This window comes from Capra hircus, chromosome 16 (genome assembly GCF_001704415.2).
Source record: "Capra hircus breed San Clemente chromosome 16, ASM170441v1, whole genome shotgun sequence".
In the NCBI taxonomy this organism is placed as follows: Eukaryota; Metazoa; Chordata; class Mammalia; order Artiodactyla; family Bovidae; genus Capra; species Capra hircus.
This window is the reverse complement of record NC_030823.1, coordinates 78,918,079-78,933,691: the sequence shown is the minus strand read 5'-3', so window position 1 is coordinate 78,933,691 and position 15,613 is coordinate 78,918,079. Positions and strand designations below refer to the sequence as shown.

Below are 15,613 nucleotides of genomic sequence, written 5' to 3'. Positions count from 1 at the left end.
ACATATCCCTGGGCCTGGTGTGTGTGTGCATGCATGTGCACACGTATCCCTGGCCCTGGTGTGTGTCTGTAAGGAGCAGCTCTGGGGGTGTGTGTGTGTGAGGAGCAGCTCTGGGGGTGTGTGTGTGTGTGTGTACGTGTGCACACATATCCCTGGCCCTGGTGTGTGTGTGTGAGGAGCAGCTCTGGGTGTGTCAGTGTGTGTGTGCACACATATCCCTGGCCCTGGTGTGTGTCAGGGTGTGTGTGCATGCTTCCGTGTCCCTGGCTGGTTGGTGTGTGTGTGTGTGTGCGTGTGTGTGTCCCTGGCCGGCCGCCCAGCCTAATGGTGGGCCAAGGCTTGCTTGAGACTGAAACCGCGGGTGAGCACAGAGGCCGGCAAGCCCCCACCCCTCCGGGAGAAACTCAGGCAGGACGAGGGACTCGGCGCTCCGGTGTGGGGGCGAACCTGCGGGAAGGCCTCCGCGGGAGGGCATGGCCCTTCTCTCCTGCCCCTCGATCCCCGCCTTGCTAGGGACCCCAAGACCCCGGCCTGGCCCTACGCAACCTTCAGCGGCGAGGTCAGACGGGTCAGAGGACGCTGGCGTCCCGGCTGCGGAGCCAGCCTCCGTCCCGCCCTCCGTGAAGTACACGCGGCTCTGCAAGCAAACGGCAAAGGGAGGCCGGGCTACGGCGGCCGCGCTCACTGCGGGTGCCACGGCGTCTGAGTCACGCTCTCGCGTCCACGCCGCCGCGGCGGCGTTGTAGGCGGGAACAGGCCCGCACCCCTCCTCGGGCGCTCGAAGTCTCTGCTACCACCTCTTAACCCATCGGACTGTAGGATGGCTGCGCCCGCTCCGAGGGTTGCGACCAAGTAGGCCAAGTGGCCTTGTCTACAGACACACAGCCGCACTCGTGACCCACAGCCGGAACGCGCTCGCAGGTCCTGGCCCCGCCCCAGGCCCCCTGCCACGGGAGGAGGGTCGAGCCCGGGCTGCCCGGGCCGGCCACCTTCCGGAAGCCCTGCCCGCTGCTGCGCCGCCGGGCGGGGTTGCACGAGGCTGCGCAGGAAGTTCCTCCGGGAGGGCGGAGAAGGCCCTGGTCTGCGGTCCGCCTCTGCGCCGGGCCTGGCTCCGCCCCCGAAACCGGCGGCGCGCCGCCACGCGGACCGAGTCACGGGCATCGTGAAGTCGGGCCCTCCCTGCTGCGCTGCTGTGTGAGGAGCGTGGAATCCAGAGAATCAGAGTTCGGTTCATCTAGCTCTGTGAGCTGTCAGCCCGGCGAGCCCTGGCGGGTGTCTGCTCCGGGAGTCCGCGTAAACACGCCCCCGCGAGGCTGGCTGAGCAGACTCCGTGGAATGAGGTGTGTAACTCTGGCCGGGGCTTGCATTGTGGCAACTGAGGCTAGTTTTGGATGATCAAATATGTTCCAGAAGGAGGACTCTAGCATTAGTAAGCCAGAGTTCAGAAAGAAACAGGAGTAGGCGGTCCCTGATTCCGTGCACCCTACCACTGACTCTGACAAGCACGGGTACTCTCTGCCCATCCTCCGGGGACGGGGAGCAAGCTTTCTGATTAACCCCGAAAACCAGTGCACCTCTTCACACGCTGCTCCTCCAAAAAGTAGCCCAGCCTCAGCCCAGACCGCAGGGCGCTTCCCAGGGCTTCCATCACACAGGGTTCGGGGGGCGCTCTTATGGTTCCACAGTCCCCACTCAGCTCTGAGGCCGAGCCTTTCCGTCCCGAGGGAGTTTCTTAACGGTGGCGGGAGCAGTGGCGAACATGGGCTGACAATGTGTATGATGGGCCAACGCATACCCCTGGAGCCTCGTCGCGAAGATCCAGCCAGAAGCAAGCTCGCCCCCCGCCGCACTATGCATCCAGGGGAGGAGTCAAGCCCCGCAGTTGGAGCCATACCAGGCAGGTGGAAAATTCCCCCTGGCGTGTAGCCCAGGCGCTGTGCCTGCCGGGTGGGCCCCAGCCAGGTCCGGGGGACCGCAGGCAGCCTGGCAGCCACAGGGAGCTGGCCAGGGCCTCCCAGCTCAGTTGCCCCCACCCAGACTCCAGAATCCTGTCTGCTCAAGCCGGCAGACAGGACAGGGAGCTGTGGGAAGCTTGTGGAGGTTTGTTGGGACCTTGGAGCTTCTCGGCAGTTGCAGCCCTGGGTGGAGGTGGCCGTGCCAGCTCCTTCCCGTCCCCCGGCAGAGTGGGTGGTCCCAGAACCCTTGTGGAGGGCTGGGGGGCTGCAGCTGTCTGCATGGCCAGGCGGGCAGAGCTCTGGCAGGTGTGGTGGCGCGGATGTCCCTGTGTCTGCTCCTGCTCACTGCCAGCCTCCACCTAGTGACCTTGGGCGGACACACCCTGGCTCAGGCCTTGCTGTGTTCCTCTGGGACTGTTGGGCTCACCTCCTGGAAGGACACGAAGCCACACCCACCAGACCTGGGAAGTACAAACTCTGCAGGCCTGCGGGACTTGGGGCTGGGGGGCAGGACATGTCCCAGGGTCCCTTGTGCTGGAAGCCAGGGTGGGCTTGTACCACCTGCCTACTCCTGGCCACCGTTGCTCCCGGCCGGTTTCCCTGGAGGCCCTTCCCAAAGCCTGGAGCTGCTTTCTGGAATGTTTACCCACAAACATTTTAATGTTGCTGGTCGGTTCAGTGGGGCTTTGGGAACTGAGAAAACCCCTTTGTGGCTTTGCCAGGTTTCGTGTAGACAGCCACCCGGTCCCTCAAATCCCTCCCACTTGGGGCCGTCGGACCCGGGGGGGCCGCCGTGCCAGGTGCGATGGACTCACGCCCCACCAGAAGGCTACTCAGAGGGCATGACCCACTGACCGCGCGTCACTGCCGACACAGGCGGGGAGCACGGTCCGTCTGGGCAGAGGAGTGGTGGAGATAAGACAGGGCATGACCTCGACTCCATGACAGCCAGCAAGCCCGCTCCAGGAACCCAACTGCTGTGACTCACAGCCCGCCAATCAGGACGCCAGGCTGCCTGCCTTTTCCAGCCAAACACACCTGTAACCTGCCAGCCATCTGTTGGGCCACACCCCTGCCCTAGCCGTTCCCGAGAGAAATACAAACCTCTTTACATGGGTGCGTGTGGGAGCTCTGTGGCTCTGCCACGGGGGAAGCGTGCACGGCCGTGTGCTGAGTACAGACAGCATGGATGCACACGGGTACACCCACCCGGGGAGCCCCCCCCCGCCCCGCCCCTGCCAGGCTTGCCGCTGCCTCCCGCCCCCACCCGCAGTGGAGATGACAGAAGAGGCCCAGCAGACGGCGGCGTCCAGGGGGCCAGGGAGCTCCCTCGCCCTCAAGAGAGCAAACAAAGACACTTGAGCCCGCCTCGGCCCTGAAGTCCCTCGGGGTATACTGCAGTGGGAAGGGACGGAGAGGTCCCTAGCAAAGCCACGGGTCGTAGCTGAGGGCCCTCCATCCAGGGCAGCCTGGCCAGACGCTGGCCTCGTGGGCTCACCCAGCTTGGAGGGCAGCCTGGCAGTGGTGGGCAGGCAGCCCCAGAGGGAGGCCTGGAGAAGGACAGTGTGCCCCGGAACCCGAGGGCTGGGAGGAACGTCAGGAGAGGGTGCGTGGGGAGAGATGTCCAGGGACGTGGGCTCAGCCTGGAGGACCGTCGGGGGAGGGGCTGCGTGGGGAGAGACGTCCAGGGGATGAGGGCTCACCCTGGAGGGCGCAGAGGAGACCCGCTCTCGCCCTCCTCACCCCCACATGCAGTGTGTTTCTCTGCGAGTCCTGACCCGGGCAGTGGCCTGGACTGAGCCCGGCACAGCCCCGCGCTGCCGGGTGGGACCTGGCACTCGAACCAGGACCTCGGCGGTCACACTGGGGCTGGGGGCCGGGTCAGCCAGGCGCCCACCTCCCTGAGTCAGCGTTCACGTCTGCAGCTTCAGCAGAGGACCCCCCCTCAGCTCCCAAGATCAAGGGCTTGTTCCGGGCCAGTCTGCAGACCCACAGACTCAGACTGCTGGTTTGGACAGGAGAGAAAAAGAGTGAGTCCCGTGGGGAAGCAGAGAAGGGCAGGACCCGACCCTCACGACCTGGGACAGCTGGCTGGGGGGAGGGGGGTGTCTGGCTGGGGCAGAAACCGCCTTCTCCATCCTTGGGTGAAGCCGCACCCAAGGTCCCGGGCAGCTTGCCCAGCCCTGCTCGCTCCTGCAGAGGCTGGGCTGCAGGACAGGGTGGCTGAGGGGTGGGGGGGCGCTGCCTGTCTGTCCTGAGTCACCTCTGCATGCAGGGTGACACGGCTGGGGGCCCTAACCCCCTCTTGTGAAGCACTCCCGCCTCTTCACCCCAATCCAGGAGTGACAGGTGGGCACGGAGTACTCCTGTCACGCTTGGGGGGTCCCCGGGTGCTGGGCTCCTGGACGCAAGTCCCAAGGACCCCCTGCCTCTGGGTCACAGCCCATCGCCAGACTGGCTGAATGGGAGGCCCAGGGCCCTTCCACCTGGGGGTCCCAGGGGCTGCACTGCATGGACGTGAGCGTCCGGGGCCACTTGAGGGCGGCTCTTAGAGGGGCAAGGATGAGGCCAGTGTGAAGGAGAGACGTGGGCATTTCTGAGGGACCCTCTCTGTCTCGGAGGCGCCGCTCAGCGATGTGGTTGGATGTCCAGGGCGAGCCTTCTAGGCAGGGCTTACCGCCAGGAGAGCTGAAGGTCAGAAGGTAAAGGGACCTGGCCCTGTCTACACAGCCTGGACCACCCAGCGTCCACAGTGAGGGTGGGACTCGGAGCAGCGGTTGGGCCCAGAGGGACCCCTGCGAGGAATCCAGTCGCTCCGCCTCAGTGCCAGCCTGTGCCTGCCGCCGCCCAGACAGGTGCCACCCTGCGCAGGGGAGGGGTCGCGCCTCCCCGTCGGTTCCCCTCCACGCTCTTCTGGGCTGAGTCTGGCTGGCGGCCCTGCCAGGACATCACGGTAGGGAAGGAAACGGCGGCAGGGGCGCCTGGCAGTGAATGATCTGCTTGTCCCCACCCGCCACCTGAGGCGCGGAGGGAGGCGAGGCCGTGCCAGCGGCTAGAGGCGAGGGGCTGGGCCATCTGGAGCACCCCCTCGTCTCCTGCACTTGCCCCCTAAGCAGAGGGGCTTCCTCCCGGCCCCCCGGGCTGCAGCCAGACCCTGCCACAATCACAGCCCACAGCCAGGGGCTTGGCTGTCCGCAGAGATTTCACCCTGACCCTCCCCACTCATCCCAGAGCTCCAGAACCAGTTCCTGGGCTGCCAGGGGCCTCTAGGTGCCCCAGTGGGACAGCCTGACCGAGCTGTCTGCAGGGAAAGCTACAGATCACTGGGGGAAGGGGCAGGCAGGGCAGAGCAGGGGACCGCCTTCCACGGGCTTCCCGGGCGTCTCCAGCTTACCCGCCCCGCCTGGCCCCCAGGCCTGATCCTGAGATCCTGGCAGCAGCCCTCTCCTCTTCTCTGTCCCGGCTGGGTGACCCTCCACTCCTCCCAGCAGGCCGGCTCTTCCTGGAATTAGCCCGTCTCCCCGCACGCCGCAGGCCTGCTGGACCGCGGCCCGCCTCCCATCTGAACCAGCACCCTCTCTCGCTCTTAGTCTGCTCCTGGAGGAACCCCTGTGAAGGCTCGCCTCTAGGGAGCCTTCCTGACTCACCCAGGACAGCCCGGTGGGCCTCCGCACCCAGCCCCAGCGCGCCCGCCCCACACACGTCCGCCCCACACACGCCCGCCCCACACACGCCCGCCCGTCGCCGGGGCCCTGCTGCCCCTGCCGAGGGGAGTTTGTCTTGCTGACCATGCCCGCCACGGCCTGGCTCTGTTCTGTCTCCCCCAGTGGGTCTTCCTGGAGTCACGTTTCTAATAAAGGAGCAGCTTCCACGTCCAAGCTGTCTGGAGCTGGACCGGGTGGCCTGGGATAGCAGTGACCTCTCTGAGGATGGAGGCTTCAAACGACGGTCGGTCGTTAGTAACGGGTGCTTCTAGCATCACTTTTGTATCCGTCACAATAAACAGGCATCCACAAACGTCTGTTAAATAAATACTAACACAAGTCACTCCCATCCTAGCGTGGAGCAGGCAGCGGCACCCCACTCCAGTGCTCTTGCCTGGAAAATCCCGTGGACGGAGGAGCCTGGTGGGCTGCCGTCCATGGGGTCGTGAAGAGTCGGACACGACTGAGCAGCTTCACTTTCCCTTTTCACTTTCATGCATTGGAGAAGGAAATGGCAGCCCACTCCAGTGTTCTTGCCTGGAGAATCCCCGGCTGCCGTCTGTGGGGTCGCATGGAGTCGGACACGCCTGAAGCGACGCAGCAGCAGCAGCAGTCACTCCCTTCCTGCAGTGTGCGCACGTCTCATCAGCGTGGGGGTTTGTTCTGACGGGCCAGCCGGTTGCGTCATCCTGCTGTTGGACGGTGCTTACTGGGAGACCCTGGCATGGAGGGCCGTCTTTGGGCAAGAGGACCTGGCTTCTCCACGGGGAGAGGGCAGTGTCTGTGACGAGCTCGGGGTGCTGGGTGCCGGCTGGAGCTCCAGGGAGCACTCTGGGGTCGGGAGGGCAGGGTGACGTCTCACAGGCCAGATCGGCTCCTGGTGCCCAGCTGCTGCCCTGGCACCTCGTCCCTGAGCCTCCCCTGGGCTGGACCATCCCAGAGCTGCCTTGGCCCTGCTGTAGGAGGGGTGGGGAGCCTTTGAATCGGGGGCCGAGCACCACGCTGGGCAGGAACAGCATGAGTCCCCAGGAAGGAGCACCTTCAGGTGGCGGAAAGTCTTCCCCCGGCCATCTGAGTCCTCCTTGTCGAGGAGGGGTTTCCTCTCCCCCCTCCTTCATTGAGGGGGCTTTGGGATCCCAGGGCAGGGAGGCCTAGGTGGGTGGTTCTATGCCTTTGCTGGCTGTGTGTCCCAGCGTCTCCCAGTGCCAGGCACGGAGGAAGGAGACAGAGGCGGCCTGGGCGGGTCCCAGGCCCGAGAGCCCCTCAGGGCCAGCACTGCCTGCGCCCACTCCACCCACAGCCCGTCCACTCGCGCCGCGCTGGTGTCCTCTGGTGCACTTGCTGGAGCGTGGTGCTGGGCCTTCCCGAACGTCTGCTCAAGCCAGTGTGTCGACCCGCTCCCCAGGCTGACTGCCCAGGGGCCACAGGTTGAGAAGCGCTGTCACACATCGCCGTGGAGGCCTCACCGTGGCAATGCCCACGTCCCACCGTGACAGCATCCTTGCAGACCACAGGCCCCAGGGTACCACTGACCTTTCCCCAGGAGCAAACCAAAGGGCAGAGATTCCTCGATGGCACGGCGCCTTCTGCTTTGCCCATGTCCTTCCTCACGATGTATCCTCATGATCTCTGGGGCTCAGATTTTTCAGTGGCTGCCTCCTTCCTTGAGTATGGATCTCGGCAGGCAGAGCTCGTACCTGGGAGGTTCACTGCTTCTGGAGCGCCTGTAGCAACCTCGGGCGCAGGGCAGATGCTCCGCCAGCCTTTGGACCATGAGGGTGAGTGATGCCGGGTTGTCTCTGAGTCGGGAGTGGGTCCTGAGCCTCTGACCTTCGGCAGCGCCCCTCACCATGGTCCAGGAGCCCAGAGCCTGCAGGGCTGGCAGAGTGGGGTCCAGAAGACTCACTGCCCGGCTCCGGTGCCAGCTGTGGGGGCTGGGAGTGGGGAGGGCTTGTCTCGAATCTGCCCCCCGCCTGCCTCCCGCATCTCTGTCCTTCAGTTCCCAAACCTGTGACGTGAAGACAGTGAGAGCACCTGCCTCCAGAGGCCATGGGGAGTCGGAAGTGAGTCGCCGTGGCGACCGTGCACCTTCATCCAGCGCTTCTCAGGGGCCGCACGCCGTCCTGGCGATGGACACAGACAAGCCTGCTCAGTCTGTTACTGATTCCTCACTATAGATGAAGCAGTCTCGGTGCTGACTGGCGTCACGCAGCTCGTAAGCGGCACAGGGGGCCGATCTGGGCGGTCTGCTTCCATTCACTGGGCCGTGCCAGCCACGGACTCGCTCCAGAAGACGCCAGATTCCAGCCATCTCAGGAGGCTGCACAGCTGCCCTGAGGGCCCAGCCCCACTCCACCCCGACTCGCCCCAGGACCGTTCCTGCGGCCAGCCCTGGGGAACTCCCCGGGACAAGGACGGGGGATTTCTGGGACAAAGGAGAGAGATTCCTAGTGGCTGGGAAATGGTCGCCTTCCACGTGGCCTGCCCTGGTGGGGGCGCTGCTCCGGCGTGGTCCTGGAGAGGGGGTCTTTGTTGGGGAGGCCGACCCACGAGGGGCCCAGGAGGGTGGGGTGGAACAGCAGGCGCGTGGCCTCAGCGCAATCTACACAGTCTCCTGAGACCACCTCCCCCAGCAGCTGCCGCGGGTCTGAGGGCTGGGCCCTGGCAGGTGGGCTGGGCCAGGGTCACGGGCCAGGCAGCCTCGAATGTCCATCTCTGAGCATCTGGTTCCACCTAGTGGCCTCTGATGTCCCCACGGCCCCACAGAGCCAGGGCTGTGGCCGGCAGGGGGCTGCCTCTCTTCAGTGCAGTCACTCAGTCGCGTCCGGCTCTTTGTGACCCCGTGGACCACAGCATGCCAGGCTTCCCTGTCCATCACCAACTCCCAGAGTTCACTCAAACTCACGTCCATTGAGTCGGTGATGCCATCCAGCCATCTCATCCTCTGTTGCCCCCTTCTCCTCCCACCTTCAATCTTTCCCAGCATCAGGGTCTTTTCAAATGAGTCAGCTCTTTGCATCAGGTGGCCAATGTGTTGGAGTTTCAGCTTCATTATCAGTCCTTCCGGTGAAGACCCAGGACTGAGTTCCTTCAGGGTGGCCTGGTTGGAGCTCCTTGCGTCCAGGGGACTCTCGAGAGTCCTCTCCAGCACCACAGTGGCACTGCCCAGGCGGGGATTGCGGCCCGCCCCCTCCGAGGGGCAGCTGATGCGCACGCGCAGAGCAGGGGGAGCGGAGGGCTGCCGCCTCATCTCCTCACCACCGACCACCCGTCCTGCGTGGGCCTGGCCCTGGCACTTGACCTCTCCGGCCGCAGTTCCCATGGTTTCCACGTCTGAGAAAGAAGACTGTGGGTGTAGACCCTCTTCAGGATCCCTTTCCTGCTACGTGATCAAGGGGCTGAGTTTCAGCTCTGGAGTCGGACAGACCTGCAATTTGGATCCCGGCTGTGTGTCCTTGGGCAAGTTACTTTGCCGCTGAGCTGCGGTAGCAATGTAAACACAGAGTATGATGGTTCTATCCAGCAGCCTGGCCCAGTGAGTGCCCAGGAAGCCCAAGGCTAGCAGCAGCAGCAATTGCCTGTCCCCTGAGGTGGGGCGGGAGCCTTGTCCCCCCAACCCCGTGTGCACGGCCGGACTGAGGGTGGGCGGCCCCGAGGGCCCCACAGGTCTGAGTGCTGCCGCCCGTGGGGCCTGGGGAGGCGTGTCCTGCGGGTGGCACAGAGCGCCCTGTGTCCAGCAGAGGGCCCTGCCCTGTCCTGCCTGGCTGCCGCGGGCGGAGGGACGGGGGGTGACCACTGGAGCCGGCTGGCGATGCCAGACGCCCGCTGGGGGCGGGCCCAGCAGCCAGCTGCCCATTGAGCTGGGCCCGCACTCGGCCCGGCCTCGCCTCTGTGTGCGGGCAGCCGTGCCGCTCGTCCGGCCATGCGGTGGCTGTGGCCGCTGGGCGTCTCCCTTGCCGTGGCGCTGGCAGCCGGGCCCGAAAGGGCCCCTGGGGGGGTCCGCCTGCAGCAGGGTGGGCACCAGCCTGCGGCCCAGGAGCAGCCGGACCGGTCCAGGCGAGGAGCTGAGTGGGAGGACGCCAAGAGGTTGCAGCAGTACGTGCCCGAGGGGTGGGCTGAGTACCCCCGACCCATCCGCCCCGCCGCCTCGCAGCCCACCCAGCCCCAGGTTGCCGCCAGCCCCTCCCCGGACTGGGCCAGAGAGACTGGGGGCAGCGGGCAGGAGCCCCGGGGCAACGTGACAGGGACGCCCGGCCGGCGCCTGCAGGTGCAGAACCCTCTGTACCCGGTGACCGAGCGCTCCTACGGGGCCTACGCCATCCTGCTGGTGGCCCTGGTGCTGTTCGCCGTGGGCATCGTGGGCAGCCTGGCGGTCATGTGCGTCGTGTGGCACAGCTACTACCTGAAGAGCGCCTGGAACTCCATCCTGGCCAGCCTGGCACTCTGGGACTTCCTGGTCCTCTTCTTCTGCCTCCCCATCGTCACCTTCCATGAGATCACCAAGCAGAGGCTGCTGGGCGCCGTGTCCTGCCGGGCGGTGCCCTTTGTGGAGGTGAGTGTGTGGCCAAGGAGAGCCCACGGGATGAGGGCGGGGGAGCTGCCAGCGTGGGTGGAGAGGGTGTGTGAGGCCCCCCAGGTTGCTCAGGGCCCCCGCACCCCAGCCCGGCTCCCGCCCCCAGCAGCCTCAAGGCGGCCCCTTCTCTCCACGCTGAGAGCTCCCTCCCCTGCCTTAACCCCTCTGTCTTTCCACCCAAGAAATGGCTCTGCCCTGTGCCCCCTCTCTGCCCCTCAATTTCCTGCCCCCTCAGTTGGTGAATGAAGGGAGATTCCAATTCCCTGCAGAGCCCCACCCCCCGAACCAGTCAGGCCTGCACCCACTCCCGGGAGTGCAGACATGGAAGGGGAGGCCCTCGCTCCCCGCGACCCTCGTCCCTGCCGTCACCCTTGTTGCCTGCTCCATGCTCTGAAAGTGGAGCCCTGGTTCTGGGGCTGCAGCTGAGGCTGGGGCGCACTGGGGTGTCCCTGGGCAGGTCAGACCCCCTTTCCTGTTTCCTGTCTCCCCCCGGGGGGTAGACCAGGCTGCCCTTCGCCTCTGGGCCCTCCCTCACTGGGTGCCGGTGGGTGTGCAGACCAGGAGAAAGTGCAACCAAAGCAACGCCGAACACACCGAAACGAGGGCACTTGTGTGGGCATGGGAGGCCGCCGTCCTTGCAGCAGCACGGAATCAGCCAGCAGCCTTGAGCGTCGCTCACGGGGGCCTCGGGGGGAGCCATGAGGGCTAGAGTGGCCGTGTCCCCCCAGAGCCGCTCTCCTCCCGGGGGCTGAGCGTCTGAACGCTGCCGTCTTCCCGGTCCTCACCACGGCCCGTGAACTAGCGATGAGTTCTCATCCGGACGGACTTGCTGAGGCTCAGCAGGTGGCACAGCCTTCTTTTGCCCTCCCCAGCCCAGGGCGACCACCCAAAGGTGCTCAGACCTGAAGGAAGCCGCCCAGCTGGGCGCAGCTTTGCATGTCAGTTACCTGGAGCTCGGAGCCCTGCTGAGCCACGGGGGTCAGACATGGGGCCTTGGAGGCAGGCAGACCAGCAGAGTGACTGGGGTGGGGCACTTCACCTGCCCGGCCCCCTCACGGGTGACGGGTGATCCGCGTCACCGTGGCTGAGTGCGCTCTCGAAGGACGACAGGTGTAACAGCTGGGCCAGTCTGCTTCTCCAGGGGGCCCGACCCTGGGCCTCTCCGGCAGGGCATTGCAGGACAGAGAGCTTGTGTCTGTGCCCCCCAAGGCTACAGTGTGCTTGGAGTTAAAACGATTCAAGTGATGGTTTTTACTGGAAAGGTCTCAGGGGAGGGAGAGGGCGGCTCCCTGTGAGGCCTGTCTGCAGAGTTGTGGCCAAGGGGAGCCCACACGCCTGCCCCCTCCACAGCCTGGAGGACAGGTGGCCGTGAGCCCTCCCTGCAGGCTGGGTGTCAGTGAGAGGTGAGGGACAGATGTGCTGCTGGGCCCTTTCGTAGGGGCCCCAGGAGGCCCTGGAGCGGCGGAGTGAGCTGCAGGGTTCCGGGGGGCTGTTCTGGGAGGAAAGGACAGGCTGTGTTGTTTTCCTCGGGCCTGCCCGCAGAGGGGCGGGGCCCCCACAGCACGCCCCAGCGGGGAGGGGAGGTTCGAGCGGGGAGCCCCCCTCTCCCTGGCACTCGCCTCCTCTCTGCTCACAGGGTGGTCGTCCTGTGCGCTGGGTGAGCAGCCTGAGCCCGGGTGGGCCGGTCTGCTTCCCTGAGTGGCCCGACCCTAGGCCTCTCTGGCAGGGCAAGGCAGGACAGAGAGCCTGTGTCTGCGTCCCCCAAGGCTACCCGCCCCCTCCCCCACGCACGTGGGGGACACGGGCGCCCACAGCCCGGCAGGCCCAGGACCTCTGCATCCCCGCATTCATCCTCGGGACGATTCCTGAAGTCCCAGGAGCGTGGTGCTGACCCCCCTCCCCACCCCGTGCCCCGCAGGTCTCTTCCCTGGGCGTCACCACCTTCAGCCTCTGCGCCTTGGGCATCGATCGCTTCCACGTGGCCACCAGCACCCTGCCCAAGGCCAGGCCCGTCGAGCCGTGCCCGTCCATCCTGGCCAAGCTGGCAGTCATCTGGGTGGGCTCCATGACGCTGGCTGCGCCCGAGCTCCTGCTGTGGCAGCTGGTGCGGGAGCCCAGTCCCGCCGCGGGCGCTGTGGACACGTGCGCCATGAAGCCCTCGGCCCACCTGCCAGAGTCCCTCTACTCGCTGGCCCTGACCTACCAGAGCGCCCGCATGTGGTGGTCCTTCGGCTGCTACTTCTGTCTGCCCGTGCTCTTCACGGCCACCTGCCAGCTGGTGACGTGGAGGGTGCGGGGCCCGCCGGGCAGGGAGCCAGAGAGCCGGCCGGGCCCGCAGGAGCCACCAGGGGCCCGGCCCAGCAGCACCGTGGCAGGCCTGGCCGCCGTGCACGCCCTCTGCGCCCTCCCCGAGAACGTGTGCAACGTTGTGGCCGCCTACCTGTCGGCCGCTCTCACGCGCCAGACCCTGGAGCTGCTGGGCCTGGTCACGCAGCTCTCCACCTTCTTCAAGGCGGCCGTGACGCCGCTGGTGCTCCTGTGCGTGAGCCGCCCGCTGGGCCGCGCCTTCCTGGACTGCTGCTGCTGCTGCTGCGGCGAGGGCTGCGGCGGGCAGGCGGCCCCCGGCGGCCCCCGCGCCAAGCTGCACACGGAGCTGGCCGCCTCCGGCTACTTCCACAAGCCCCGAGAGGCGCCGCCGCTCCTGGCCCTGGGCACGCCCTGCTGAGGCCCAGCCGGCCTGCGGTGGGGGAGCTCTGCCCAGAGGTGGGCTCAACTCCCAAGGCGGGGGTCCGGGCCTGCCGGAGCCCCTCCCTGCTGTGCCGGGGCCTGCCCACCCATGCGCTCACTGGGGTGGTGGTTCTGCAGGCCCTTAGAGCTGCCCTGAAACTCTCCGGAACCTCACCTGGCCCCCCCCCCCCCCCCCCGCCGCCGCCCCGCAATCTGGAGCCTGACCGCATCGCCCGTGTGCCCCTCTCTGCACCATGCCCCCAGGACCGGGCTCCTCCCTGGGCATAGCCGGCCCCACGCTGCATGCCTCCTTTGGGCGCCGTGCCCCCCGAGAGGACTCGTGTCTTCGTCCGCCTCCTCCTCCGATGTACCCCCGGTTGACCCATCCCCCCCTGCCTCCCTCCTCCGCTCAGGCGCTCCCCCGTAGAAGGCCCTTCTTAGAAAACAATAAACTGGGTAGGACCAGCCCTGTGCCCGTGGGCCTTTCTTATGCCACATCCTGGCAGTGCCCAGATGCACCTGGGCTTTGCCCTCCTGGCCACTGCCGGCCCCCCCGGTGTCCTGTCCAGCCTGGGGCACCATGACTTTGAGGGCAGAGTGAAAGGAAGGGCTTGGGGGCTGGGGCCCTGTGCCCTTGGTCAGGCCTGAACCCAGCCGTCCCCAGTAAGAAGGCTGGGAACTTATCTCCCATGGAGCACCCTCTCACTGCTCCTCCCTCCGCACAAAGCCCCCCCGTTCGAGGGTCTGCCTCTGAGAACAGCTCTTGTCTGGCTTCTTAGAACGGACTGTTCAGCCCACAGACGACCCAGCCGCCTGCCCTCCGCCTGCCCCCACCCCACACCCTCCCCCCCCAGTCTTCTTTCCTCTCACTGGTTCCCCCCGCAATGGGGGGCCTTCCAGAGGCCCCTGAGCCTCGTCTGGGCCCAGAGAGTTTGGCACAAGGTCAGCCAGAGGGGCATCTTGGCTGAGGCCCCAGGAGCCTGCCCTCCCATCTGACATGCAGCTCTGGGTCTCCTGGAGGGGGTCCCCGCTGCCAGCTGTGCCTCGATCACCCGCGGGCCCAGGAGGGTCCCCGGGGCAGGGTGGTAGCGTGCCCGAGGCTCCCTTCTCCGCTGGTCACCCACCCACAGCCCTTGGCCTCAGCCTCCATCCCCCGCGCCCCGGGCTCTTAGCGGCCTTGTTCTCTCTCCCTGGCACTCACCCCCAGGACGGGTGACGCCGAGGGAGAGGGAGCCCGTTGCTAGGTGATGGCGCTGCCGGGCGCACTCTCTTTGTGCTGTGAGAGGCAGGCAGCCCCCACAGTGACTGAAGCCCCCAACCTCATCTGCAGTAGCTTAGGACGGAGGGGGAGCAGGCTGGGGGTGGGCCAAGGGTAGGCCGGGTGCTGGGTGCCCTCCCTTACTTCCTCTCCGCACCCCTCCCCAGTCCCAGATGCACCAGCAGCTTCCTATGGGATATGGGGGGCGGTGAAATGGGGACGAGCCGGGCCGGGGGGGCCCACCACATCCTGTCTGGGGGCTCTGCCAAGGGGCACCCTTGCCTCTCTCAGCTCAGAGCCGTGCGAGGAGACGGCCCCGAGGCCCAGCTCGCCCTGCTGCCCCAGGCAGCCAACGTGAGTGGCTTGCAGGATTAGTCAGCCAGCAGGCCAGCGGGCCTTGGGAAGGAGCCACGGTCCCTCCGGCCTGGCCAGCTGGGGGAACAAAGCGGCATTTGTTGCTTAGGGGTCCTGGGCTGGTTGGCAGTGGTGAACAGTGGACTTGAGCTGGGTCTTTAGGGGATACCAGCCAGCTGGGAGGGGCCAACTCACTGAGCCCCCCACCCTCCCCCACACCTGCAGTGAGAATTGCCTCCCTTGGGCAGACTGGATGCAGGTCCGGGACCCCAGTGAAGCGGGATGAACCCCTCACAGAGGCCTGGAGTCACTGGGGGCCTGAGACAGGACTCCTAGAGCTCCGGGCAGGAGGCCCAGCATCCAGCACCTTCCTTCCGCTATAGGCGCCTGCTGTGTGCGCTGGGCAATCTGTCCTATAGGCGCCTGCTGTGTGCGCTGGGCAATCTGTCCTATAGGCGCCTGCTGTGTGCGCTGGGCAGGTGGGTGCCTGCTGGCTGGTGAGCAGCTCACCCTGTCTCAAGTCCTGCCCTTCTTGGAGGACAGGGGAGGCCAGAAAGGCAGGCCACTGGGTGCCCCCATCCTGTTCTCCAGACCGTGGGGTCCTGCCCCAGCGCCCCAGGCCACGGCATCGCCAGCCACCGAGGAGCCGGGAGGGCCAGCCTAGCCCTGGCCCCGCCCATTCCTGAGGGGCTGGTCAGCACGCATGCGCGCTCAGTTGTGTCTGGCTTTGCACTCGCTTGGACTGCAGCCCACCAGGCTCCTCTGTCCGTGGAATTTTCCAGGCAAGAATACTGGAATGGGTGGCCAATTCCTCCTCCAGGGGATCTTCCTGACCCAGGAAGATCTAGTCTCCTGCATTGCAGGCGGATTCTTTACCACTGAGCCACTTGGGAAGGCACCCCAAAGTCACCTGGCTCCATTTGCCAAATTCCATCAAACTCCGCGGCAGTGGGGACACGGCCTCCCTTTCGTTCTGATGAACGGAAGGAGCCTCCAGGAGAAAGCACGGAGGACGTACCGAGCTCAGAGCCACCAGGGGAGG

At 66.2% G+C, this 15,613-nt stretch overlaps 1 protein-coding gene across 1 annotated transcript; it reads left to right on the top strand.

The window, feature by feature from the left end:
• GPR37L1 (G protein-coupled receptor 37 like 1) lies at positions 9,443-13,426 on the top strand. Its single transcript, XM_018060867.1, has 2 exons — positions 9,443-10,211; positions 12,151-13,426. The coding sequence occupies exons 1-2, from the start codon at positions 9,582-9,584 to the stop codon at positions 12,955-12,957; spliced, it is 1,437 nt and encodes a 478-aa protein (XP_017916356.1). The 5' UTR covers positions 9,443-9,581; the 3' UTR covers positions 12,958-13,426.

Bases quoted from the DNA above. Each gene is read 5' to 3' on its own strand.
- GPR37L1 (XM_018060867.1), top strand. From the start codon at position 9,582: ATGCGGTGGCTGTGGCCGCTGGGCGTCTCCCTTGCCGTGGCGCTGGCA. The intron at 10,212-12,150 runs GTGAGTGTGTGG...CGTGCCCCGCAG, and splicing joins GGGCGGTGCCCTTTGTGGAG to GTCTCTTCCCTGGGCGTCAC.